At 34.4% G+C, this 27,499-nt stretch overlaps 1 protein-coding gene across 1 annotated transcript in view; it reads left to right on the top strand.

Moving 5' to 3' along the window:
• ADGRV1 (adhesion G protein-coupled receptor V1) overlaps window positions 1–27,499 on the top strand; it is a gene marked incomplete at its 5' end in the record, with an annotated part of 585,014 nt that overhangs the window by 19,044 nt on the left and 538,471 nt on the right. The window contains 11 exon segments of the mRNA XM_079143469.1: window positions 634–810; window positions 3,276–3,499; window positions 8,663–8,789; window positions 8,873–9,058; window positions 9,784–9,964; window positions 10,909–11,072; window positions 12,163–12,286; window positions 13,441–13,707; window positions 18,366–18,492; window positions 19,084–19,301; window positions 20,000–20,743. Coding sequence (XP_078999595.1) covers window positions 634–810; window positions 3,276–3,499; window positions 8,663–8,789; window positions 8,873–9,058; window positions 9,784–9,964; window positions 10,909–11,072; window positions 12,163–12,286; window positions 13,441–13,707; window positions 18,366–18,492; window positions 19,084–19,301; window positions 20,000–20,743 — 2,539 coding nt within the window.

The raw sequence follows: 27,499 nt of genomic DNA, 5'->3' as shown, positions 1-27,499 counted from the left end.
ATTTTATTAACTACAGGGACATTGTATGTTATACATGTATCACATTACACATAAAGGTGCATCCATTAAGTTACAATTGAATTTCCAGATCATCTTCTGAGAAAGGGAGTGGGCAATTAGAAGTGTGGGTCAGTGGAACAGAGGCAGGAGATGTGGACAGTTTTCTGTCATTTGGCTTTAAAAGGCAAGGTAGTTGGATATGGGTGATGAGGAGGAAAAGCAGGTGGAGTTGCTGGCGATGGTAGTGGTGAGGGGGCAAGGAACAGAGGTTGTGATTTCTGTTTGGACATTCTGTAAAGTGTGTGCATGACATTTATGTGATATCCAGTGGCAAGTGGTTATAGTGATTTGGAGTTCGAGGGAGAGAGCCATAGATTATTCATGAGATTGCAAGAAATTATAAGATAAAGAATTCAGGAAGAACCCGGTAGAATAGTAATAACTGGGGGATGAAAAAAATCTCAAGCAGTCAGTACAGGAGATTGATTGAAAAGGGATGGAAGGAGGAGGATGAAGTTGCCACGTTTTGGTGATCTTCATCCCTTTTTACTTTATTACCTGATACTATTAACAGTCTTTCTTAATTTGGAAAGTTTCTATCTTAATTGCTTTTATTGTTTTTGTTTATTTTAGTTGGAGAGTGTGATGTTGGTGAACATACAACCCCCAATCCCACCCATAAGTCCCAGATTTGGGGAAATTCGAAACATTTCTTTACTGGTTACTCCAGCCATTGCAAATGGAGAAATTGGCTTTATTAGCAATATTCCAATCATTTTGCATGAACCAGAAGATTCTGGTGCTGAAGTGGTAAGTGAGCTCTTTCTTATTTGATGGAGTCTGATGTGTTTGAGGCAATTTACAGAATATTTTTTTAAAATTAGGGTTAGTATTTTGAGTTAATAGATCTTGAAAAGCTTCATCATTTACGTTGGACCTTTGATACATTTGACATAAGTAACTGATAAGGGTGTGATTTTCCATCGTTTTTGCTATATTTAATAGAATGCAATTGGAATTATTTGCTCATGGTGAGAGTAGTATATTTAGATTAAATTGCTTCCAGATAGAGCCGTGACATTTGACGTAATCATAGCCGAGCATAAATCTGCTTTTTAATGGCCAAGTTATGGCCCATAGCTGATCTTGCCCTATTCCATCTCTGAGTATGTCACTTACTCACCATGAGTTAGGCTGAAGTGGCAACCTTGGGTCCTATGTTTGATGCTGGAGATGGTGATGATAAAGTTGTGAAATCTGAAACTTAGGAATTTTTAATCCTATGTGTATATGTAAATTCTCTCTCTCTCTCTCTCTCTCTCTCACACATACACACACACACAGACACACACACACACACACACACACACACACACACACACATATATAAAAGCATGTTCACATATAGAGCACCTCTCCACCACCAGCTGAATTTTTCCCAAACCTCCATCCATCTTGGGGCAGCTCTGTCCTGCCTTGCCAGTCCCAAAACTACTATCTGAGACCCTCTCCAAGTACTCCACATAAATTTGATTTTAATTGGTTAAGATTAAGATCAGGAATGAGGAGAGTTGTTTTTGTTATCAAAGTTTAATGTCAAAATGTGTGATATTTCCTTTGTTTATATATTACATGCTCTAAATGGGCAGAGAGCTTCAGTTTTCATGATGGTTTTGATTTTCCATTTTTAAAAAATATACTGTTTACTTCTAGAGACTAAAAAGCATTTAGTTTATTCTTTTTTAAAAAAATTTTAGTTGTAGAGGGGCACAGTACCTTTATTTATTTTTTTGTATGTGGTGCTGAGGATCAAACCCAGTACCTCATATGTGCAAGGCAAGTGCTCTACCCCTGTGCTACAACCCCAGCCCTTAGCTTATTCTTAAAGAGTGGATAGCTTTTATTTATTTATTTATAAAACTGTAAACTTACCATTTCAAGGTTTTTCCCCTGAGAGAAGTGAGTTTTGGGCACCTTGGAACTGCATTCTTACCCTCTTAGGAAATAGCAGAAGTAGGAGTCTCCCTTTTGCTGTGCCTTGTATACAACCCCAGCAATACTCACTCCCTCAGGGGATACAGGGGCCAACCCTGGTACCTTTTTTTGCTTCCCTCAGAACCTAGCTGGCTTTGGTTTTGATCATTGCTAGTCAAAGTAGTAGAATGGTTAGTGGTGAAGGTATTTTTTTTTTTTTTTCTAAGATGAGATATATTAAAAGGTAAAGAAAAAAACTATAATATCACCCTTAGGAATGTAAAAAGAATAGCACAGTTACCATGAAATATTAATTTATATTTTTTGAAAAGGCTTCATCATGATCTGTAGTGAATCTTATTATATAATCAAAGAGTACTGCATTTGAACAAAACTACAAAATAGAATTTGTTTCAGAATTATTATAATAGCATTCAATTATTTTGCTCATACTAGTGTTCTAGATGCTTAAATGATCTCTCAGCCTTACCAAAAACTTGCAGAACTGAGATTCATTAGCTTCATTTCACATGAAGAAATCGAGATCAGAAAGCTTAAGTAATTTTCCCCAGGAGTCATGATATGAGTGTCTGATTTTATTTTTATGGTATTTATTGTGTTGGTTAGAAACATTTTATTCTGTCCCCTATCACTTTAGGATGCATTTTATATGACATAATTTCCCAAGTTTTTTGTTTGTTTGTTTGGTACTGGGGATTGAATGCAGAGGTGCTTAATCACTCAGCCCTTTTTATATTTTATTTAGAATCAGGGTCTCACTAAGTTGCTTAGGGCCTTGCTAAATTCCTGAGGCTGGCTTTGAACTCATGATCCTCCTACCTCAACCTTGGGAGCTGCTGGGATTATAGGCATGCACCACTCTGTCTGAATTAATTCCCAATTTTAGTCACAAAAGTTTATTTTTCAGTTTATATTTTGAGATTCATAAAGCCTCTGATGAAAATTTATTCTTTAGCAAGATTATTCTTTTTTCATGATTATTTGTATTTTAAAATATTTTTCATTTATTTAGATAATTCCCAGGTCAGATACATTTTTGGTCAGGGGCAATTTTCTAGATAAACTTGATTAGCAAAACTGAAGAAAATACCCAAAATTACTGTCATGTTTAAAAAGAAGACTTCTTCAATTGTTTTTAATGTCACTTAATGATTTACTTCTCTATAAAATACATATTAACCTAATAATATGTACATTAACTGACTTCAGAGCTGATATATTTTGTGATCATATATTGTAGCAGAAATTGTTCTTCATCTTTTTAAATTTTTTTTAATAAGGTATACATTCCCTTACATCGGGATGGAACTGATGGCCAGGCCACCGTCTATTGGAGTTTGAAACCCTCCGGCTTTAATTCAGAAGCAGTGACTGTGGATGATATAGGTCCCTTTAATGGTTCTGTTGTGTTTTTATCTGGGCAAAGTGACACAACAATCAACATTACTGTCAAAGGTGATGACATACCGGAAATGAATGAAACTCTAACACTTTCTCTAGACAGGTAATAACCCATTTAGGTAATTTTTTTCTCCATATGAAGTAAAAAAAAAAAAAAAAATCAAGTAAGTCCTGTTATGTTGGCCTTTTGTCTTTCCGTTACTTTTTCATGGCTTCTGGTTAAACTGTGGGGTATAATATCTTCCAGTGAACTTTTACCCTGCTATTTTTTGTGAGGAAGAATTATGTAGAAGTAGCAGATGAATTTGAAGCAAAACCAATATGTTGCTATATTTTTAAAAAGAATAGGCTACAACACCTCTAAAATGTTAGGTTGAGCAAATAGCTCTGGTGGCTTCCTATCCAACAGGGGAAAGGGGTAGAGCTTTTGTGAGTGAGTAAAAGAAAACATTAATCCTCATTCTTTTTTACATGGAATTTAAACATTAACACTTATTTTCTAGAGAATTAAAAATTACACAAATTTAAGAGGTAAATTTTCAGTCATTATAATAAGTTACTTAGCATTTCTCCGAGGGCACTTTATATTAAGAAAATATTACAAAATCTAAGAGAATTTTTCTTTCAGTTATTCAGAAAATCTTTTCTAAAAGTGAAAAAATACCGTGCTTAAGTGATGTTAATGATTTTTAACAATCAAACCTAAGTTATCTTCTATAAGTCTCTTTATATCAATATGCTATAGATTAGAGAAATTTATGGTGACCTAACCACACTGTACAATTCATGTTTAGAAACAGTAAAATTCATAGGTAAACTATATTTTGTACTATATTCTTCAGGAATAAAGAAGTGAAGAACTATTTTACATAATCCTTTGACCTTTTTCTATTTTATTATCAGCACCCCGCAGATTTTTCTTTGAAGGTGTTTTGTCTAAATACATTTTATATACCTGTTGAGTATTTTTCTATTTTTTTTTTTTTTTTTTTTTTTAGTTTTATGTGAAAGAAAAATATAAGCTACAGAGAATAAATCTATGGTATGGAATGGCCACTGTTCATTTTGTTTGCTTTCAGAACCACATTACACTTCCTTACTTCCTTTCTTCCATAAAAAGTAAAACTGCAAAATACTGAGAAACCAAAACCCAAATACAACACACACATATACACACACAGTGTTTTAGTCAGCTTTTTCACTGCTGTGACTAAAAGACCCAACCAGAACAACTTTAGAGGAGGAAGAGGTTAATTGGGGGCTCACGATTTCAGAGGTCTCAGTCCATAGACAGTAGACTCCATTCCTCTGGGCTGAAGAAGATGAGGCTGAACATCATGGCAGAAGAGTGTAGTGGAAGGAAGCAGCTCACATGATGATCAGGAAGCAGAGAGAGAGAGAGAGAGAGAGAGAGAGAGAGAGAGAGACAGAGAGGGAGAGGGAGAGAAAGAGTTCACTATATACAAAATATATTCCCGATAGCTATCCTTCCAGTGAACCACTTCCTCCGGCCACACCCCATCTGCCTCCAGTTACCGCTCAGTAAATCCCATCAGGGAATCATTTCACTGATTAGGTTAAGGCTATAACCCAATCATTTCTCCTCCAAACCTTGCATTGTCTCACACATGAGCTTATGGCGGATACCTCACATACAAACCATAACACACACACATGCACACGCACACACATATACATACATACATACATACACACTGAGTCTACATGCTTAGTGTATTTTTTAGATTAAATCTTTTTTACTGATTTTTTTCTTGGTTGTAGTGGACACAACATCTTTATTGATTTATTTTTATGTGGTGCTGAGGATCAAACCCAGTGCCTCACATGTGTGAGGCAAATGCTCTACCACTGAGCTATAGCCTCAGCCCCTAGATTAAATCTTAAGGAAAGGTATTTCATGATGAAATATGATAAAATATAGGCCTTTGTCCATGTATGTCATTTTTCCTTTAAATTAGGTTTAAGCATGTATTAAATCTGTGGACAGTCTTGAAGAAAACTAAAGAATTAAAAACCAAAGTCATAGCAATCCAGGAAAACTTCGTTAGCTCATTTGGGAACTTCTGCTCTCAAGTATTTAAAGAATGATTTAAATTATACCTCTGAAAATTCATATTGACTATTCTTTATACTCTTTCAAAATAGTAATGTTTGATTATATTATATAAACATTTGAAATTAATTAAATATAATTTAAAAGTTTTTTTTTTCTTTTTTTAACTTTTGTTTCTTTTTCTTCTTCCTGTGGGTAAATATAGTATACAAGGAAATAAAAATCTTAGGGTATAAAAATATCAGAAATTATTGGTTCTTTTTAAAATAGAGGAAATTAATTAAAATATATATTAAAAAGATGATTCATTTAGTTACTAGTTTGTGGATAAGAATAAGCAAATTACATTTAACTGTTTAAACAATATTTAAATAAATATGAGGATAAAATTCATGATTTCAAAGTGCTTATTTTATCAAAATCTTTTAATTTTGCATGTTTAACAATGCTATTATGATTATAGGAGTCACAATACAATATTGCAAAAATATAACTTGTAATACAGTATAAAATATTCTCTTAATGTCAGATTCATATTCTTTATATTTCAACAAAATGTAGACTGAAGTTGCCCTGGTACTAAGCAGTTTATGTTACTTCCAATACCATACTAGTTAAAAATACTCTTGTTTAATTTTCTCCAAATCAGAAACAATTTTATTACGACATTTTACTTCAGAGAATTTTAAATTATGTGGTAATTTATAAGTGGTGCGTTTGACTTTAAAAATTCAGTTCAAAGACTTTGTCCTTCGATGTGTGCTTTTTAAGACTATTTGAAAATGAAATACATTGAGGATTTGAGAGTGTTCAGATTTCCTGATATAAAGTTTTAATGAAAAGTTATCATGATATCTTATGGCTTCTCAAATATATTCCTGTGAAAAAAGGAAAAGGTAGAGATTGTTTAGAGTTGTGACTTTTCTAACTCAAAGAACTAGCATTATATCTAAGGATGGAGGGTTTTTGAAAAACAATTAAAGCTACTAAGTAATTGTAAGTAGGGCTGAATGCGATTTGCTTAGCTGCTGTGGTTTAAGCATGTGCAAGGCTTGGCAGGCACAAGCACCCTGGAGAGAGGTGGGAAGGAATGTCTTGAATGGTGCTATGTGACCACGGGTCATCTTCCCTACGCGGGAACTGCAGAACCTCTTGCTGACAATTCTCAGTGGATAGGACCCAGTGTGCACCATTTCCATAAAGTGAAAATTAGTAGCTCTTGGGAAAAAGAAAAGGGCTATCTTTTAGCTTTTTTTTTTTTTTCCACCCTGCCATTCTGTTTCTAGCAGTATTAGTAAAAATGGCAAATATTGCCTCTGCCTCCTTTTCCCTCCTCCCACAGTTCTTTCTGTGTTGACAGGGTAGAAACTGAAAGATTTGTCGTGTATTTTGGGTAAGTGTACAAAATGATGCCTTGTTTTTGGTCATTCAGCATTTTGTTTTGCAGTTGATTGTTTTGGGACAAGGCTGCACTGCATGATCACAGATCTTGAGAAATTTTGCTTGTCCACCTGACTGTGCATGCTTTGTGTGTAGTTTCATTTTCTAATCATAACAGGAGATTATTAAGTGAAACTTTTGGGATGTTTTGGTCTAATAGTTTCAAATCATGAATGCATTTAAAATTTTTGAAAAAAATGTTTGAAGAACTTACAATTTTAAGTTTTCATAGTTACACATAACCTAGAGAACAATATATGCTTTTACTTGTGAAATTCTTTCCTAACATCTTTTATAAATCTTAAAATGTTTTGCAGAGAATTAGCAACCAATAATCTTAACTCATCTATTGTTTTTCTGAGTGTATTTAAGCAATTTCCTGCTTTCATCTGTGTTTTATATAGAACTTTTCAGAATTTGCATTTTATCTAAGAGCAGCATATTTTAAGAACATTTTACAAATAAATTAATTTGTTTTATGCTCAGAGAGGACTTTTTTTTTTTTTTTTTTTTTTTATTTTGAGCCAGGATCTTGCTAATTTGCTTAGTCTCACTAAGTTACTGAGGCTGGCCTTGAACTTTTGATCCTCCTGCCTCAGCATCTGGGACTGCTGGTATTAAAGGCATGTGCCACTATACCCAGTTCAGAGTGGACTTTTATACTTTGCATTTTGATCCACATTTCTTGTTTCCTAGCTTACGTGGACCGAGGAAATTTTGATTAGTGAATACACTGCTAATAAGTGAAATATGGGAAAATTTGCTGTGAAAACTATGTTATTCAATTAGCAATATAATAAGTAATTGTATTATTTGAATGATCTTTTCTGTTATCACAGGCATGCTAGGTATCAGTTGTCAGATTTCAAAAGCAAGAGAAGATATCAGTTCATATTGTCTATTCATAGGACATGAACTGTCTTGACACATATTTCTGCATGTTAAATTGTGGTTTCATTGTGATTTTGAGATCTTATCATAAATACTTTTTAGTTCAATAGGAAGTGACATTTGGAAAGATTTAGAGCAGCTTGCAGGATTGAGACTTCTTAAGACCTTGCTGGTTTTAAGCCCTCAGAGCCTTATAGTCTCTTTGATCATTCTAATTACACACTGAGCATAAAAGCCAGAAATTTAAAATAACATAACATTTAATATGTTCTTTTGATAAATATATAAGAATTTTTGTAATAGGTCATGCTTCTCAGATTCATTTTCTTCTTTAAAAGAAAAAAATTGAAAGTCACAAAACTATCCCTAAAAGTCTAATCATATCGTGTTCATTTTTATTTTTATCAGTGTGACTTGCCATAGTCTGTGTGGTTATCCAACTTGTACATAATATAATTATATGTAATGAAATTTTAGAAGAAATTCAAGTATATGTAAAATGAAGTTTTGTTTAAATATATTTTCTCACTACATATTGCAAATAAAATTTTTCTAAAATTGGAACAAAGTCTACAAAGTTTTGTGTTTTCTGTAAACACATTTACAACTTTAGGTTACTATATTCTTGGGGTACATATGCCATGTTTGTTTCAGCCACAAAAAAAAAAGATGCAGTGAATTTAGAATAGATCTTCCATAAGTGTTATGGCTAAAGCTGTTTTGGTTTTAAGTGATTTTAATATGTATAAATTTGCTTTGAGATTATTATCTGGAAGAGTTGTAATTATTGCCTTTGAAGTCTACAAAATTCAGAAGTAAGATTACAGATAACGAATGCCTGTTTTACTCCACCTTCTCCAGGGTAAATGTGGAAAATCAAGTGCTGAAATCTGGATATACTAGCCGTGACCTAGTTATTTTAGAAAATGATGATCCTGGGGGAGTTTTTGAATTTTCTCCTGCTTCCAGAGGACCCTATGTTATAAAAGTAAGTATGAAACTTCATTCTGTACTCACAACTTGAGAAGAATGATCTAGAAAGATTTGAAATCTTGTGGATTCTTTTTAAAGGAAGGAGATTCTGTAGAGCTCCACATTATTCGATCCAGGGGGGCTCTTGTCAAACAGTTTCTGCACTACCGAGTAGAACCCAGAGACAGCAGTGAATTCTATGGAAACACAGGTGTTTTGGAATTTAAACCCGGGGAAAGAGAAATAGTAATCACCTTGCTGTCAAGACTGGATGGCATACCAGAGGTAGGGGTTTTATTTTTCCCTCCTGCTTTTGTGAAAGGTTGATTGTTATCTAGCATATTATGAACACAAATATTTTAAACATTGTCAAGAAGATGTAAGAGGGGTTGAGAAATACTTATGTTTGAAAAACTCAAAAAAGAATCTTAACAAGCAAAGTAAGATTTATTCAAATTAGAATGGTGTATTTTTGTCCTTGAAGGAGAAATACCAAACAAACCAAACATTCCAAGACTTTCAGTGTGTGATCATTTTTTATCTCCTTTTAACTTTATTTATGCTGAACCTTGTTTTTATGTGATTCACATTAACTGAACTTTTAGTGGTATGCTTTTGAACTGAAATTTTGCTATAAAATTACTTTTTTAAAGGAAATAAATTTAAGCTTTATATTTGTGGAACCAGATACTGTTCCCTTACATTTACACTAATGCATATGTATCTTTTAAGTTGATTTTATATTTGTTACTCTTACTAATTTGACTATTGGATCATCAATGACAAGTTCCTGACTTCTTACAATAGCGTTGTTGTTTGTCTTTTCCCTTATTGGGTAATATATATGTATATCTGGCATGTCTTAACTGATAGGAGAACATGCTAAAAATGTTCTAGGAATAAAATCAGCTCTTTTGTATTTTCAGTGAGTTGTATGTATCTGGAAATATTTCATTTGCTGTGAAAATGTCAACTTTACATTTTTTACTAATTTGGCATGTTCCATTTAGCTGGATGAGCACTACTGGGTGGTCCTCAGCAGCCACGGTGAAAGGAAAAGCAAGTTGGGAAGTGCTTCAGTTGTCAACATAACGATTCTAAAAAATGATGATCCTCATGGGATTATAGAGTTTGTTTCTGATGGTCTAATTGAGACAATAAATGAAAGCAAAGCAGATAATATCTACAGTGGTAATTTTTTGTTTCTTGTATTTTGTTTATTTATGGAAGAGGAAATTAATATTTTTTAGTTTATTTCTTTAGTAATCAGTTATTTTCAGTTGCTAATTCTGCTTTAGAAATTACACATAATATAGACAATAGTCTTTTTAAAAATCATATTTAGGATTACAATTTTTATATCTGTCTTAGCATTGTGATGATACTCAGATCAGTTATATTTTTATTTCAGTTAACCATGTGCAGTTCTGTCAAACACCCAGGAATGAGTCAATAGAGAACACATTAAAACTAGGAGTTATTGCTGGAAACTATTGCAGTGGCAGGAAATGAGAAATCTGTCTTTCTATCTATTTATTTCTTCAGTTCTGGGGATTGGACCCAAGGCCTCCTATGTGCTAGGGGAGCACTCTACCTCTGAGTTACATCCCCAGCCAGCTTTAAATTTTATTTTGAGATAAGGTCTTGCTAAGTTGCTGAGGCTGGTCTTGAACTTGCTATCCTCCTGGCCTCAGCCTTGAGTCACTGAGATTACAGGTGTGCACCAATGCATCCATGGAGAAAGGTTTTGTTTTTAAAGCAATCTTGTCAGGGCAGGGAATTCACTCTGAGTAGGTGAGTCAAACTTCCTTTGAATGCCTTTGGCAGATATCCTTACAGGATTTTGTGATAGTTGTACCTAATTAATCACCATTTCTACCCATGCCAAATGATCTTAAGATCCCACACTATGATGGAAAATATTGAGTCTTTTAATTTTATTAATTGTATATCTACAAAAGGGTGAATAGGCTTATATATTTTTTATGTGAACCTTAAGGAATATGCTAAAAAAATTGGCTTTTATTAAATTAGCATTTATTAAAACAAAGTGTTATTTTTACTTTTGTTTATTTGAATGATTACTTGTTTTAATATTTAATGTATATTCAGGTATGCTCTTTTGTATTTCTCAGCTGTTTATAGCGTAGTAAGACATCGAGGCAACTTTGGTGATGTTAATGTTTCATGGGTGGTTATTCCAGACTTTACACAAGATATAGTTCCTGTGCAAGGGACAATTTTCTTTGGAGATAAGGAATTTTCAAAAAATATCACCATTTATTCCCTTCCAGATGAGGTAAATATTGCGTATATAATTCTCCACTTCACTTATTTTGGTTGATCAAACTCTACTTTTTATTAAAGCATGAAACATTTGGTAATTTATTTTGTGCTAAAAGTGTACATAAAGTGCTCAGGTAAGACAGTGTCTGACTGAGGCAAAAGAGCAATGTTGTGCTTTTGATTTCTCTGAGTGAGGCTTCACTCTTAGAACTCAAAGTGGTTGGTGACACATTCATGTGTCAAATTTCAGGGCTTTGTGGCTGTGGGAGAGGTTAAACTTCAGCTTGTGCTTAGGCTCTTTGGAGAAAGGCCATCTTCTGGATATCTTGGTGCGCTCTTGAGAATCAGGGCACTGTGCCAAGGGATCATGGATTCAACAAGGTGTTTCATCTTATTGATAATAATGAGAAAGAATTCAGCAATGGAGAATAAACCTTCCTCAGGATTTTGTACTTAGAATAGCTCTGAAGGCCTGTCTCTTTCCCCCCAGACCAGCACTTTTGTATTTATGGTGAGGAGGGGGTCTTGCTCACAGGGATGATGTGAAAGAGAAACATTGTCTACCTGGAATTCAGTTAGGTTCAGATATGGATAGCTCATCTTTTTGGAACATGAAAGTAAGGTCTCTATGACTGGCTGGTGTGAAAGTTTAGTAAACCATGTAAGAGGTCTTTGAGTGCTCACTGCGTTTAGTGACTATTATGAACTAGGTTCTAAATGTGTCAGAAAGGGTTTTTTTGTTCCTTTTTTTCTTATAAGCAAACAAGTATTTCTTACAGAAATAATATATATATATACACTATGTATATACACACATATAGAGATATATCCTATATAGATATCTATATGTATATGTAAGAAAAATGTGTATATTTCCATTACACTTTATAGTTAAAGTGGTTGTTTGGATGAACACACATTAAAGTAATTGGGGGGGGGGGTTCTGAGTCTTATAGGAATACTTGCATAAGCTTCAGCCTCAGAAATGGAAGTAAACATTAGTACTATAAATAGAGCTTTTAAAAATACTAATAATTTAGGAATACATAATGTAATTATATGTATAACCCGCTTGATTTAAAATGAATACCATATTCCAAAAGATTCCAGAGGAAATGGAAGAATTTACCATTATCCTACTTAATGCTACTGGAGGAGCTAAAGTGGGAAATAAAACAACTGCAACTCTAAGGATTAGAAGAAATGATGACCCCATTTATTTTTCAGGTGATATTGCTATTTTTATTTGAATGAGTTTATTTCTTTCTTAAATAGTATATATCTTAAATTAATTTTAACAGCATTTTAAATAAAGTGCAATTGATGCTTACTTATGTTTTCACTGATTGCTATTAAGTCTATTTGAAGTTTAAACCATTTTTAAAAAGATCTTCTGAAGCAAAAAGAAAGTAACAGTAAGTACTTTATTGTTAGCTCTGTTTTTTCTTTTTGAATGTATATTCTTTTCTTTGTGTGGAAGAGAAAACACTTCTATGTGATCACTTCTAATACAGAGATTGTCTTGCTTTGGGGCCTGATATTGTACCTACTCAATGACCACTTAAATATAGTGGCTAATATTTAATGGTCATATTAATTAAAGATTCTCCATTTACTGCTTTCTTTAGAACTGTCTTTTACCACATAAGACATCGTTTAGTTTTATTGATGAGATTTAATTGATGTCTAATTCTTTCTTAAATCCCCTTTTTTTGTAAACTGTATATAGGTCAGTTTACTGATGTTGGAACCTTTTAAACCTCTTGAATTTTGTGGATTACGATTCTTAGCCTCCAGTAACTATGTGTTTAATGAATTACTCTTATACTCAGCCTCTACTGAGTGCTTTAGCAAAAATAAAACAAGATATCTGGGTCTATTCTCACGGATGTTATAGCTTCAGCTATGGAATGATATACACACCAGCATAGGCAGAGGATTTTAAATAATACAGAATTCAAAATTTACTGATAGGGGTACTGTCAGACAGTGCTTGCTGAAGACCATGGATTTTGTAGGAATTAAGGCAAAAGGAAGGTCACTGATGGTTGAAGTAATCAGAGGGGCCTCATGTCAAGGTTGGAAACAGAACTGAATCTTTTTATTTATTTAGTTGTAGATGGACACGATACTTTATTTTATTTATTTATTTTTAATGTGGTGCTGAGGATCGAACCCAGTGCCTCCCATGTGCTAGGCAAGCACTCTACCGCTGAGCTACAGCCCCAGCCCCAGAGCCAAATTTTTATGCAAAGAGTTTACAGGGAATTTCTTGTAAAAAAAAAAAAAAAAAAAAGAAAAGAAAAGAAAGAAAAAGTGATCTGGAAATATGTAGATGGAATCATGAAGGCTTATGTGTTCCTTCTCTATGGATATTTCAGAGCCTCGTGTGGTGAGGGTTCAGGAAGGTGAGACTGCTAACTTTACAGTCCTCAGAAATGGATCTGTTGATTTCACCTGCACTGTTCAGTATGCCACGGTGGATGGGAAGGCTACAGCCAAAGAGGGAGACTTTGTTCCAGCTGAAAAAGGGGAAACCCTCTTTTTCGAGGTCGGAAGTAGAGAGCAGAGCTTATCCGTTTATGTTATTGAAGATGGTATCCCAGAAACAGATGAGTCCTTTTATATAATCCTCTTTAATTCAACAGGTAAGCACGACGTGTTGTTATGGCAGATCTGTTGCCTTCTGTTCTTTCCTGACATTCAATAACACCTCTGTCCAGTAGTTGTGCCAGTAGTAATTTCATGTCTTCTGTGACTGTCCATGAGCAAAGTTGTTTGTTCTATTGCTTTCTTGAGGAATGAGATGAATGATATAGGTGTTGAAACTTCCTGTGCCATATACAATATGCTATGCTTTGTAACCTTTCTTTCACAATATTACAAAAATGGAAAATTCTGATATAAAGACCCTAGAGCAATGGGTCTTGGGCCTATAGCTTCCCTGGACATTGCCTGTGTGTCTATTGCTTAGGGATCAGTAGTGTCCTGTAACACTTTTTCCTCCACCTGGGAGGACGGCACGTTGGTTTGGAAACTTAATTCCATAGGCAGCTGATTCCAGTTGGCTGCTTGATAATTCTCCAGGGTTATCCCAAAATGAATGGCAGTCTACAAGGGGAAAAGATGTTCTTTTCCTTCTTTTCTATTCCATAAATGAAGGATATTTTGATTCTGCTGTCTGCACCCTGAGAATGTGTTGACCCCATTTTTAGTAAACTTTTGGAAGCACTGTAGCTTTTCTTGATATTTATTTTGTTCTTTTAAGAATACCAGGCACTTGGGCTGTAGCTCAGTGGCAGAGCACTTGCCTAGCATGTGTGAGGCACTGGGTTTGATCCTTAGCACTACATAAAAATACACAAATAAAGGCATTCTGTCCATCTACAACTACAAAAATAAATAAATAAATAAAATACAAGGATTCTTTATCCTTGAAAATTTTGAGAGTAAGCTAAAGATGTGATGTCTCTTGCCATCAAGGACATTCTCCAACATAAACACAATATAACTTTCAGAATCAGGAAGTTAACATCAATGGGGTCAGTTTCTCAGGCCCCATTAATGTATCCCCAGTTTCTCAATATTGTTCTAGTAACATCATCCTTTCCTTAATTATGCTTTGCATTTAATTATAATATCCTTTTAATCTCGAGTTTGAAGGACTTCCTCCGTCTTTGCTTGACTTTCAAAACCTTGACAATGTGGAAGACCACAAGCTAATCCTTGTCCCTTGTTTTGAGTTTGTTTGATGTTTCTTTATTATTGGTTTCAGTTTTTCATCCTTGGTAGGAATTTCACAGAAATAATTCTGTGTTCTTATCATCCATCCCTTTATAAAGTCATCACAAGTTTCTGATTTGCCCCTTCATTATTATGTTCACTTTGACCACAATTAAGGTGATGACCCTTAGGCTTCTTTATTGTTCTTTGTTTCCCATTGTGATTAATAAATATTTTGTGGGGAGTTATTTTGAAACTATGAAAATGTCTTGTTACTCATAAAATTTTTAATATTTTCATTGATACATTTATCATATGGACTTAAAATTTCTATTTAATGCAGTGAGTTATTTTTCATTGCTATCATTTATTTTCAGGGCCACAGTGTGCCAGATTTGACCAGTGTTGACCTATTTGAGATGACTTCTTTGTCTTTCAGACATTTCTGTATTATTCTTTAGAACATTTTCTTACTTTCTGGCATAGCAAGCTGTTCTAACCTTACTTTATAATTTTCCTGTTACATTCCTGAAATTAGTCATTTTCCTAGAAGCCTTTATTCCTTCTAGTGAAGAATGTTCTTTAGTAACCGGAATCTAGGCACTATTATTGAGGTTTCACTCTTCCTGGGTTCTCTTAGTGCGTAGAGATGGGGGTGTATATACTTCCTGTACACACATGTACATGCATATATAATTCTGTACCTATGTATGTTGAAAACCATTAGTTTTTGCCTGTGTTTCTGTTCCTATTCAACTTAACAGGTTCAGTCTAGTTTTCTCCCTTTCTATTTTTGTTATTTCCTTCTACAATATTAAGATATCTGACTCCCATTATCTTTAATATGTTTATGCATATGACCCACCTCCGCTATGTGTAACCACTTTCCCATTGCTTCTGTTGCCCTGTTTCCAACAATGAGGTTACCCAGGGATGCCCCCCCAGGATTCTAACTTCCTGCTATGAGCACCACACTCAGGGTCCAGCACCCCCATGAAGCTTAGTTCCCACGGAGAGGTCCCCTTACCCGACATGAGCTATAACCCCTGACATTGGGGCATTGAGTGCCTGCCCTTCCACGCCAGTTCTACCTTGTGCTTTTTGATAGTTAAAAAGAGGCAGAGAAAATGAAATATCTCTTAATATTTCCTGTTGCTATTTCCCTCCATCATTCTTCCTGTCTCTTAGACTTTGTTGCTGACTCTTCCTCTTTTCCCCTCTTTCTCCTTTTGTCTTTTTGTTTCTGATTTTTCACATGGTTTAACTAAGAATACCCAGAAAAGTTGAAACTTAAAAAACTATCATCTTTGAGGAAAAATTTGACTTTGTACAATAATGGCCACAAAAGAAATTTCACAATTGCAAAAAAATAGTTAGACTTGTACAATCATGGTTTTAAAATTTAAATAAAAGTAATAACTATAGATAGAAATAATTTTGTTGAAGTAAAAGTGGAAAATAGAAAACTTTACTATGAAGAACTCCATGGTTATGAAGGAATGAGATTATCCTACAACAATTTGCTCTAGAAATAAACTCCAGATGACATTTATTAGTTTGGTGTAATTGTAGTGTAACTTTTTGTATCTCAAACATTTTGGGGGGGTTAAAATTAATTAAAATATTATCAGGACCAAAATTTCACTATTGATTAAACTGTGGATTAAAGCACTTCTGAATTTCTTATAAGTGAACTTCTTATAAAGAGAAATATGGAAAATGACTCCTCAAAGACAGCTTTAGTTAATTTTGTAAACTATGTCATTGGGGAAAAGTTTTAAATTTGAGAGAAAGAGTTAGGAGGGTAGTGGGGAGAGAGAGGAGAGAAGGTGAGCAAGCACAAGTGCACATGCAAGTGCACCCAGGAGTGATTGGGTTACTGGCCTGAGGTACGGTGTTGCCAGCCTGAGGTGCGGTGTTTCCTCATGCTTCTCCCTGTGTTGGGCTCTAATACTTTTCCAGAAATGGTGGCATGTGGGGTGGTAAAAACTTTAGCTATGAAGATTTGGATGACAAGAATTTTTACTTTCATGCATTTTTTCCCTTAGTTTTGTGTTCCTTTTGTCTTCTCTGATATGACATCACATATGCCCCTGTGGGGCCTGTGATGTGAGGGCTGAACGAACATCACATTGGCATGACTTAGTGCTGGCTGTGGTATTTATGCCTAAGAACTGTTGTTCACAGTATATGTGCTGATACTGGATAAAAAGCTATGGCCATCCTTGAAACCCCTGTTAAATATTGTTGGTTCATCTTACAAAGAAACGGAATGAACTTTTAGCACTGCCTATGACATGTTGCATTACAATTTTACATGATAGGAAAATCCTATTAAAAAGAGGTTTTATCATTTTTATTTTTGTTGGATTTTATGGTATGCTCTTTATTTTGTTTTTATTTTCAGCATTTTCTACACATTTTAAATGTGTTTTCCTTTCCATTGGCTAGTTGTTGATTGAAATCGAATACAATCATATATGTATACAAATTATTTTCTGATGTGTTAGTTTGCTATGTGTAATTTGGCAAACTTGGGATTTGTTTCCATAACAAAGTGGGAGGTTTTGTCTTCATCTAATAGTAAGAGTTTTATTTGTATTGGTTCTGAAATAAATAACTCTGAACAACAGTGATTGAGTATCTGTTCTTCTAGGGTATGGAATTTAATAGGAATCTCTTGCCCAGAGGGCTTATAGTGGATTTATGCATGTGCATGTGTGTGTGTGTGGACATTAGTGTAGTGTGACAGTCATTGTGGTAGATCAACAGAGAGCGAAGTACTCTGGGAACACAGTAGAGAGGCATCTATCTTGGCTTAGGGAGTCAAGGTAGGATTCCAGGAAGAGCTGCTGCTTGGAGTAATAAGAGTTAGTCAGGAGAGTACAGCTGGGCACATAGAGGGCCCCTGGACAAAGGCAAAGTGGTGGGGACTTCAGGGAAGTAAGAAGAGACCGAATATATGGGTAGTACAGAGTAGAAAGGAATTCAGTTTGACCCACTGGAGTTGCTTAGTTCTAGTATAACCTAGATCAGATTCTGCTCTCTGAAGACAGAGATCTAAGAAAAATGTTTGAGCCAGTGATTTCAATAAATATGGACGGGAACAGTTTTATGGTAATGGGGTAATTGTTCATTATTTTTGTTCAATAAATGAATCTTTCTAAAAATGTGAAATTAGAAGAAACTTTAAAAAATTTTTAATTAAGCTATTGTAGCAATGTTTTTATTGGAAGAAAAGTGTTGTTTGTTTTTTAGTAGTTTTTAGATGGGTAAAAGGAACTATTTCACATTAAACTAGGCATCTCTGCATACAGTGTATATATACATGCACATATGTATGTATGTATGATGTACGTATGTACATATATATATAGTAAATATATATGTATTTATATATGTACACCACATATAAACATCTTTGGAGAAATAGAGCAATATTTTACATTTATTGTGTGACCTTCACTGAGGAAATTCTTGCTGAAATTTTGTATTTAATTATAAACTATTTAATTTAAAAATATTAAATTAATAGGAAGCTATCTACTTTTTTATTGCTTTGACTTCTCCATTTTTAATTTAGGTGATACAGTAGTATATCAGTATGGAATAGCTACAGTCATAATTGAAGCTAATGATGACCCAAATGGTATTTTTTCTCTGGAGCCTATAGACAAAGCAGTGGAAGAAGGAAAGACTAATGCATTTTGGTAAGCCTATTTGGATAAGGAAATTCAAAATTGGGTAGAATGAAATAATTTATTGAGTAATGAAAATCTGAAACATTGTTTATCTTCCAAAAGTAAAAAAAAAAATCAAAAATTGAATAATTTTAAAGATGTCAGTCTCAATGAATGGTAAACTTTGTTTATGCTGTTGCCATTTTTCTAATCAAGAAACAAGGATAACAAAAACACTTCAGCTGGTAAGGAGAAATTGTTCTGCTCACCCTCCTCACTCCAGTTCCATCATTTGTCAACATTGAGAAACATGAATTATCCAGAGTCTTCAGAAACACTTCTCAAATGACACAGTGACTGCTCTTACGCCGTACTTTCATTTTGAAAAAAATTTGCTAATTATTATCAAAATATTTTTCACTTGGCGTTAGAATTTATATTCCAGTTTGGGCTTTGAAGACTAAGGCTTTTCAGCTGACTTTTCTGCATTATTTAATGTTCTATCTCATCTTTCCTTGGCTGGCTAGTTCATTTAAGGAGCTAGCATAGATAACTCCCACTAGATTTATATTCATTTCTTGCACATTCATAAAAATTAACTTTATTCAACTTGTTATGTAGGATTTTGAGGCACCGAGGACATTTTGGTAATGTGTCTGTGGCTTGGCAGCTGTTCCAGAATGATTCTGTTCTGCAACATGGACAAGAATTCTATGAAACTTCAGGAACTGTTAATTTCATGGATGGAGAAGGAGCAAAACCAATAATTCTCCATGCTTTTCCAGATAAAATTCCTGAATTCAATGAATTTTATATTCTAAAGCTCATAAACATTTCAGGTGCTGTGTTTTTCCATCTCTTATTTTGCCACCAAAATTTTATATTTTATAACTTAAATGCAATTGATGAAGAAGTAAGTCTGTCTTGATTATCTGATTTTAAATATTGAAGTAACCTTCTTGATAGAAGTATTATCTATTTTTATTTTTGTTCTGTGTGTGTGTGTGTGTGTGTGTGTGTGTGCTGGGGATAGATCCAGGGCCTTGCTTTACCAATGACCTAGACCCTCAGCCTCATAGAGTTGTGTTTAGCCTCATTTTAAGTTCTTTTCTGGGTTCACTTTTATAGATAGAGGCTTACCTTCACCATGAAACTTATAAATAGACTTTTTCTACATCGAATGTTGTATTTCTCATGAAACATGAAAAGAAGTTAGGAAGTACAAGTTCATAGTAGCTTAAAGTTTGATCTTTCTGCCATAATTTAAATAATAGACTTCCCCATCACTTTTGATTTTAAGCATAGGAATTAAACCTCTGTAGTTTATATCTTCTGTTCAGGGTTGACTATAAAATTATGGCAAATCAACGTTATTTGACATGTCCCTAAAAATGTGGTGAAAGCTATGTGGTGATACTGTTGTTCACTGATGATGCATATTTAACTATAAGTTCATATGCTAAACAATTTTTAAAAAACATTATACTGAAAAGTACTTCAACTGGTTTTTCACTCATTATAAATTTTCTTATTACAGGTGGGTCCCCAGGGCCTAGAGGCCAACTTGCAGAAACCAACCTTCAGGTGACAGTAATGATTCCATTCAATGATGATCCTTTTGGAATTTTCATCTTGGATTCAGAGTGTTTAGAGAGAGAAGTGGCAGAAGATGTGCTCTCAGATGATGATATGTCTTATATTACTAACTTCACCATTTTGAGGCAGCAGGGTGTCTTTGGTGATGTACGAGTAGGCTGGGAAATCGTGTCCAGTGAGTTCACATCTGGTTTGCCTCCAATGATAGATTTTTTACTGGTTGGAATTTTCCCCAGCACTGTGCATTCACAACCACACATGCGGCGTCACCATACTGGAACAGATGCTTTGTACTTCAGTGGACTAGAAGGTGCATTTGGGACTGTTAATGCAAAATACCACCCATCCAGGAATAACACGATTGCCAACTTCACATTTTCAGCTTGGGTAATGCCTAAAGCCAATACAAATGGATTTGTTATAGCAAAGGATAATGGTAATGGAAGCATCTACTATGGGGTAAAAATTCAAACAAATGAATCCCATGTGACACTTTCCCTTCATTATAAAACTTTGGGATCCAATGCTACATATATTGCCAAGACAACAGTCATGAAATATTTAGAAGAAGGTGTTTGGCTTCATCTTCTAATTGTCCTGGATGATGGTATAATTGAATTCTACCTGGATGGAAACGCAATGCCAAGAGGAATCAAGAGTCTGAAAGGGGAAGCCATTATTGATGGTGAGTGTCATCTTTACAGCTAGGACTTTGAAATTTCTAGGTTCTAAAATCTTCAACTGAATTTTGATTTTTTTAAAAAAAGTTTGCAGACATTTAAAAACTGCTTTTGTATTGCCTTATTTTCTTTTAACAAAATTATGTGCCTATCAAGAACATTTAGTTTCAGAAATGTATCAAATAGCCCTTGCTCATAAATAGGCTTTAGAAGAGATGCAGACAGATAACTATAATAAATTTAGAAAGAAAAAACTAGAAAGGAGGATTATTTATTCCTCTTGTGAGTAGTAGGAGGCATAGAGAATGATAGTCCAGGCAGAGGAATGAGCAAGAGTGTAGAAATATGAAACAGAGTATTGTATCTGGGGTCTGCTACTGGTTCAATGTTGCTGGAAGAAGAGGGGGGCGGGCATAAGGTAAAAAGGAATCAGTAGAAAAATCTCACATTAAAATGATTACAGTGTTTATAGTATCTATCAGAAAGTAAATTGGTGAATTCTATGGAGTGTTTTGAAGAGATAATCTTTGTTGACTTTAAGACAAGCCATGTTCTGTTTCCATGAGAAACTCATCTGTGTGTGTATATACACCCAGATATTGGTTTTGTCTATTATATCACAATTCTATTTTGATTATTTTATTTTATATTAAGCAGGGAGGTAGAGCAGAGCTTATATGGCTGTACTTTGTATTTTCCCTCTGAATCTACAACATTAGATGTTAGGTTATGCAGTTTTTCCAGCATATGTAATATAGGCAAAACATTGTGCACATTATCTATCAATTTCTACCCAAGGACTGTACTTAGAAATATTCTGTGACATTAAATTATTCATTTTCTGATTGTGTGAAAATATACTTTTATCTGTTAATCTTGATTCCTTTAGTGAAAGTAATGGTGGTAGAATAAAAATAGAAAAGACTGGGGATTGTGAAAATGGGTGTTTCTTTCCTTTGTTTGGCTTCCTGAAAAGAACTTGTTATTTTTGAATGTGTCACTTGGAAAGAAAAATTTAAAAGCACTTATTTATTTATTTTTTAAAGTTATCAATGAAATATAGTATATATTACAAAATATATTAAAGTACCTGAGTGACTCAGCACACAAAAGACCAGAGAAGCAGATGAGTTGTCCCACCCACAAACCCACAACCCAAAGAAGCAGCCAAACAACTCTTCCTGAATGTCTTGGCCCATTGAGGTACCCAGGAAATAACTGGGCAGCCCCATCCATCCTCCAGTGGCCTCAAGAAGCAGTTGAGTAACCTCTTCTCAGACTTTCAGATCACGAAGGCCCAGACAAGCAGAGACTCAGCCCCACTCAACCATCATTAGCCTTAGGGAATCCAAATAAATAAAATTAGAGGGTAAAAAGGAAACATTTCATCTGATACCAGGAAAATACAAAGAATTATTAGTAACTATTACAAACTTCTATATGCAGAAAACTGGAAACCTAGACGATGCAGATTAATTTAAGTATACGTATAACCGACCAAAATTGAACCAGGAGATCATAGAAAATGTGAACAGACCAATAATAATTAACAGTATTGAATCAGTAATAAAAAGTCTTTGAAAAAGGAAAGACCAGGACCAGATGGCCTTGTGCTTAAATTTATCAAACTTTTAAAGAAGAGGTAATGTCAATTCTTCTCAAGCTATTCCAAAGATGTGAAAGGAGGAGAATGCTTCAGAACTTGTCTATTGAGGTCAGCATTGTCCTGACAACAAAGTCAACAAGAAAATACACAAAAAGAAATGCACAGCACAGGTCATGAACGTAGGTGCAAAAATCCTCAAAAAAATACTAGCAAAATCGATTCCAACAGCACATTAAAAAGATCATACACAGGGCTGGGGATATAGCTCAGTTGGTAGAGTTCTTGCCTTGCAAGCACAAGGCCCTGGGTTCAATCCACAGCACCACAAAAAAAAAAAAAAAAAAAAAAAAAAAAAAAGATCATAAACATGCTCAAATGGGATTCATCACTAGGAAATAAGGATGGTTCAAAATATGCAAATTGATTAATGTCCTATGTCAACAGAATGAAGGATAAAAACCATATGGTCATCTCAATCGACAGAGCAAAAGCATTCAGTGAAAACAATCAACATAAGAGAAGAGGCAACCTACAATGGGGGGAAATATGTGCAAACAAGAAAATATTCTTCCAACAAGGGATTCATTTCTATATTATATAAGGAACTCAGACAACTCTACAGCAAAATCGCCAAATAATCTAATTAAAAAATAGTCAAATTACCCGAATAGACATTTCTCAAAATAGATTACATGAATTACACCAAATATATGGAAAAAAAAATGTTCAGTATCACTAATAATCAGGGAAATGCAAATCAAAACCACAATAAGGTATCTTTTCATCCCACTTATAATGGTTATTATAATCAAAAAGAAAAAAAATAACAAATGTTAGGATGTGGAGAAGGGAGATCTTTTGTATACTGTTAGCAGGAATGTGAATTAGTACAGAACTTATGGAAAACAGTATGGAGGTTCCTCAGAAAACTAGAAATAGAACTACAATGTGATCCTGCAATTGCATTGTTGGGTATATATCTAGAGGATATATACCCTGTTTCACTCTTCTTGCTAAGGATTGCTTTAGCTATTCTGGGTTTCTTATTCTTCCAGATGAATTTCATAATTGCTTGCTCTATTTCTGTAAGGTACGTTATTGGGGTTTTAATTAGAATTGCATTGAATCTGTATAGCACTTTTGGTAGTATGGCCATTTTGACAATATTAATTCTGCCTATCCAAGAACATGGGAGATCTTTCCATCTTCTAAGGTTTTCTTTAATTTCTTTCTTTATTGTTCTGTAGTTCTCATTGTAGAGGTCTTTCACCTCTTTTGTGAGATTGATTTCCAAGTATTTTATTTTTTTCGAGGCTATTGTGAATGGGGTAGTTTTTCTAATTATTCTTTCCAAAGATTCATCACTTATGTATAAAAATGCATTAGATTTATGTGCATTGATCTTATATTCCGCTACTTTACTGAATTCAATTATGAGTTCTAAAAGTTTTCTGGTGGAATTTCCTGGTTCCTCTAAGTATATAATAATATCATCAGCAAATACGGATAGTTTGAGTTCTTCTTTTGCTATTTGTATCCCTTTAATTTCTTTGGTTTGTCTAATTGCTCTGGCTAGATTTCAAGGACAATATTGAATAGAAGTGATGAAAGAGGGCATCCCTGCCTTGTTCCAGTTTTTAGGGGGAATGCTTTCAGTTTTTCACCATTTAGAATGATATTAGCCATGGGCTTATCATAAATGGCCTTTACAATGTTAAGGAATGTTCCCACTATCCCTATTTTTTCTAGTGTTTTGAGCATGAAGGGATGCTGTATTTTATCAAATGCTTTTTCTGCATCTATTGAAATAATCATGTGATTCTTGACTTTAAGTCTATTGATATGGTGAATTACATTTATTGATTTCCTGATGTTGAACCAACCTTGCATCCCTGGGATGAAACCCACTTGATCATGGTGCACTATCTTTTTAATATGTTTTTGTATGCGATTTGCTAAAATTTTGTTGAGAATTTTTGCATCAATGTTCATCAAGGACATTGGTCTGAAATTTTTTTTTCCTCGATGTGTCTCTGTCTGGTTTAGGTATCAGTGTGATATTGGCTTCATAGAATGAGTTTGGGAGGGTTCCCTCCTCTTCTATTTTATGGAATACTTTGAGAAGTATTGGAATGAGCTCTTCTTTAAAGGTTTTGTAGAACTCGGCTGAGAACCCATCTGGTCCCAGACTTTTCTTTGTTGGTAGGCTTTTGATGACTACTATTTCTATTTAATTACTTGAAATTGGTCTATTTAAATTGTGTATGTCCTCCTCGTTCAGTTTAGGCAATTCATATGTCTCTAGAAACCTGTTGATGTCTTCGAGGTTTTCTGTTTTGTTGGAGTATAGATTTTCAAAATAGCTTCTAATTATGTTTTGTATTTCAATCCTGTCTGTTGTGATATTTCCTTGTTCATTCTGAATTTTAGTGATTTGGGTTTTCTCTCGTCTTCTCTTTGTTAGTGTGGCTAAAGGTTTATCAATTTTGTTTATTTTTTCGAAGAACCAACTATTTATTTTGTCAATTTTTCGTATTGTTTCTTTTGTTTCAATTTCATTGATTTCAGCTCTGAGTTTAACTATTTCCTGTCTTCTACTACTTTTGGTGCTGCTCTGTTCTTCTTTTTCTAGGGCTTTGAGCTATAGTGTTAGGTCGTTTATTTGTTGAGTTTTACTTCTTTTATTAAATGCGCTCCATGAAAAAATTTTCCTCTAAGTACTGCTTTCATAGTGTCCCAGAGATTTTGATATGATGTCTTTGTTCTCATTTACCTCTAAGAATTTTTAAATTTCCTTCTTAATATCTTCTGTTATCCATTCATCATATTATAGCATATTGTTTAATCTCCAGGTGTTGGAGTAGTTTCTGTTTTTTACTCTTTCATTTATTTCTAACTTCAATCCATTATGATCTGATAGAATACAAGGTAGTGTCTCTATCTTCTAGTATTTGCTAACATTAGCTTTGTGGCATAATATATGGTCTATTTTAGAGAAGGATCCATGTGCTGCTGAGAAGAAAGTGTATTCGCTCTTGGTTGGATGGTATACTCTATAAATGTCTGTTAAGTCTAAATTATTGATTGTGTTTTTGAGATCTATGGTTTCTTTGTTCAATTTTTGTTTGGACGATCTGTCCAGTGGTGAGAGAGGTGTGTTATATCACCTAGTATTATTGTGTTATGGTCTATTTGGTTTCTGAAATTGAGAAGGATTTGTTTGACATACATAGATGAGCCACTGTTTGGGGCATAGATGTTTATGATTGTTATATCTTGCTGATTTATGCTTCCCTTAAGCAGTATGAAATGTCCTTCTTTATCCCTTCTGACTAACTTTGGCTTGAAGTCCACATTATCTGAAATGAGGATGGATACTCCAGCTTTATTGCTGAGTTCATGAGCATGGTATGTTTTTCCCTATACTTTCACCTTTAGTCTATGGGTATCTTTTTCTATGAAGTGAGTCTCTTGTAGGCAACATATTGTTGGATCTTTCTTTCTTTCTTTTTTTTTTTTTTGTGGTGCTAGGGATTGAACCCAAGGCCTTGTGCATGCAAGGCAAGCACTCTACCAACTGAGCTATTTCCCAAGTCCTGGATCTTTCTTTTTAATCCAATCTGCCAGTCTATGTCTTTTGATTGATAAATTCAGGCCATTAATATTCAGGGTTATTATTGAGATATGATTTGTATTCCCGGTCATTTGGTTCATTTTTTAAATGTTATTTATTTATTTATTTATTTATTTGACACGACTTGGTTCCTCCTTTATTTGACAATTCCTTTAGGATAATTCCTCCCTTTGCTGATTTGCTTCTTTGTTTTTCATCTCTTCCTCTTGGAATATTTTGCTGAGAATGTTCTATAATGCTGGCTTTCTTTTTGTAAATTCTTTTAGCTTTTGTTTATCATGGAAGGATTTTATTTCATCGTCAAATTTGAAGGTAAGTTTTGCTGGATATAAGATTCTTGGTTGGCATCCATTTTATTTCAAGGCTTGAAAAATGTTGTTCCAGGCCCTTCTAGCTTTTAGGGTCTGGATTGAAAAATCTGCTGCTCTCCGTATTGGTTTCCCCCTGAATGTAATTTGATTCTTTTCTCTCACAGCCTTTAAAATTCTGTCTTTATTTTGTATGTTAGGTATTTTCATAATAATGTGCCTTGGTGTGGGTCTATTGTAATTTTGTGTATTTGGAGTCCTATAAGCCTCTTGAACTTGATTTTTCATTTCATTCTTCAGATTTGGGAAATTTTCTGATATTATTTCATTGAATAGATTGTTCATTCCTTTGGTTTGTTTCTCTAGGCCTTCCTCAATCCCAATAATTCTTAAATTTGGCCTTTTCATGATATCCTATAGTTCTTGTAGATTCTGTTCATGGTTTCTTAGCATCTTCTCTATTTGTTGAACTTTGTTTTCAAGGTTAAATATTTTGTCTTCAATGTCTGAGGTTCTGTCTTCCAGGTGTTCTATCCTATTGGATATGCTTTCTATGGAGTTCTTAATTTGGTTTATTGTTTCTTTCATGTCAAGGATTTCTGTTTGTTTTTTTCCAATATCTCTAACTCTTTATTGAAATGATCTTTTGCTTCCTGTATTTGCTCTTTTAACTGTCGATTGGTGTGATCATTCAATGCCTGCATTTGCTCTTTCATCTCATCATTCAGTGCGTGCATTTGCTTTTTCATCTCATTGTTTGCTTCCCTGATCATTTTAATTATGTACATTCTGAACTCCTTTTCTGTCATTTCTTCTGCCATGCTGCCATTGGGTTTTATTGATGTAACATCTAGATTTGTTTGCGGCATTTTCTTCCCTTGTTTTCTCATATTATTGAGGTATCAGTGGACCGCTGAGATATTGCAGATTTCCTCTATTGACTTACAATGTCCCTGAAGATTTCTATATATATCCCCCCTTAGCCTTCAGTAGGCTGAAGTCTTGGAGGAAGTTGATAGTGCGGTGCTCCACAAGGACGCTGCCTCTCTAGGAGTGGTGGCCTTCAGGTGGGGTATATTCCCTACTAGTGGGCAGAGGTGCCTCCACTTGTTGACCAATGGTCATCCAAAGGGGAACTAGGCTGCGGGCTGAGGCAAGGCCTGTTTGGGCCTGTGTCTGTGGTTTTACCGTCCTTGTGGGAAAACCTCACCTG

This window comes from Sciurus vulgaris (genome assembly GCF_902686455.1).
Source record: "Sciurus vulgaris genome assembly, chromosome: 6".
Classification (NCBI taxonomy): domain Eukaryota; kingdom Metazoa; phylum Chordata; class Mammalia; order Rodentia; family Sciuridae; genus Sciurus; species Sciurus vulgaris.
This window is presented reverse-complemented; position numbering and strand designations above follow the sequence as displayed.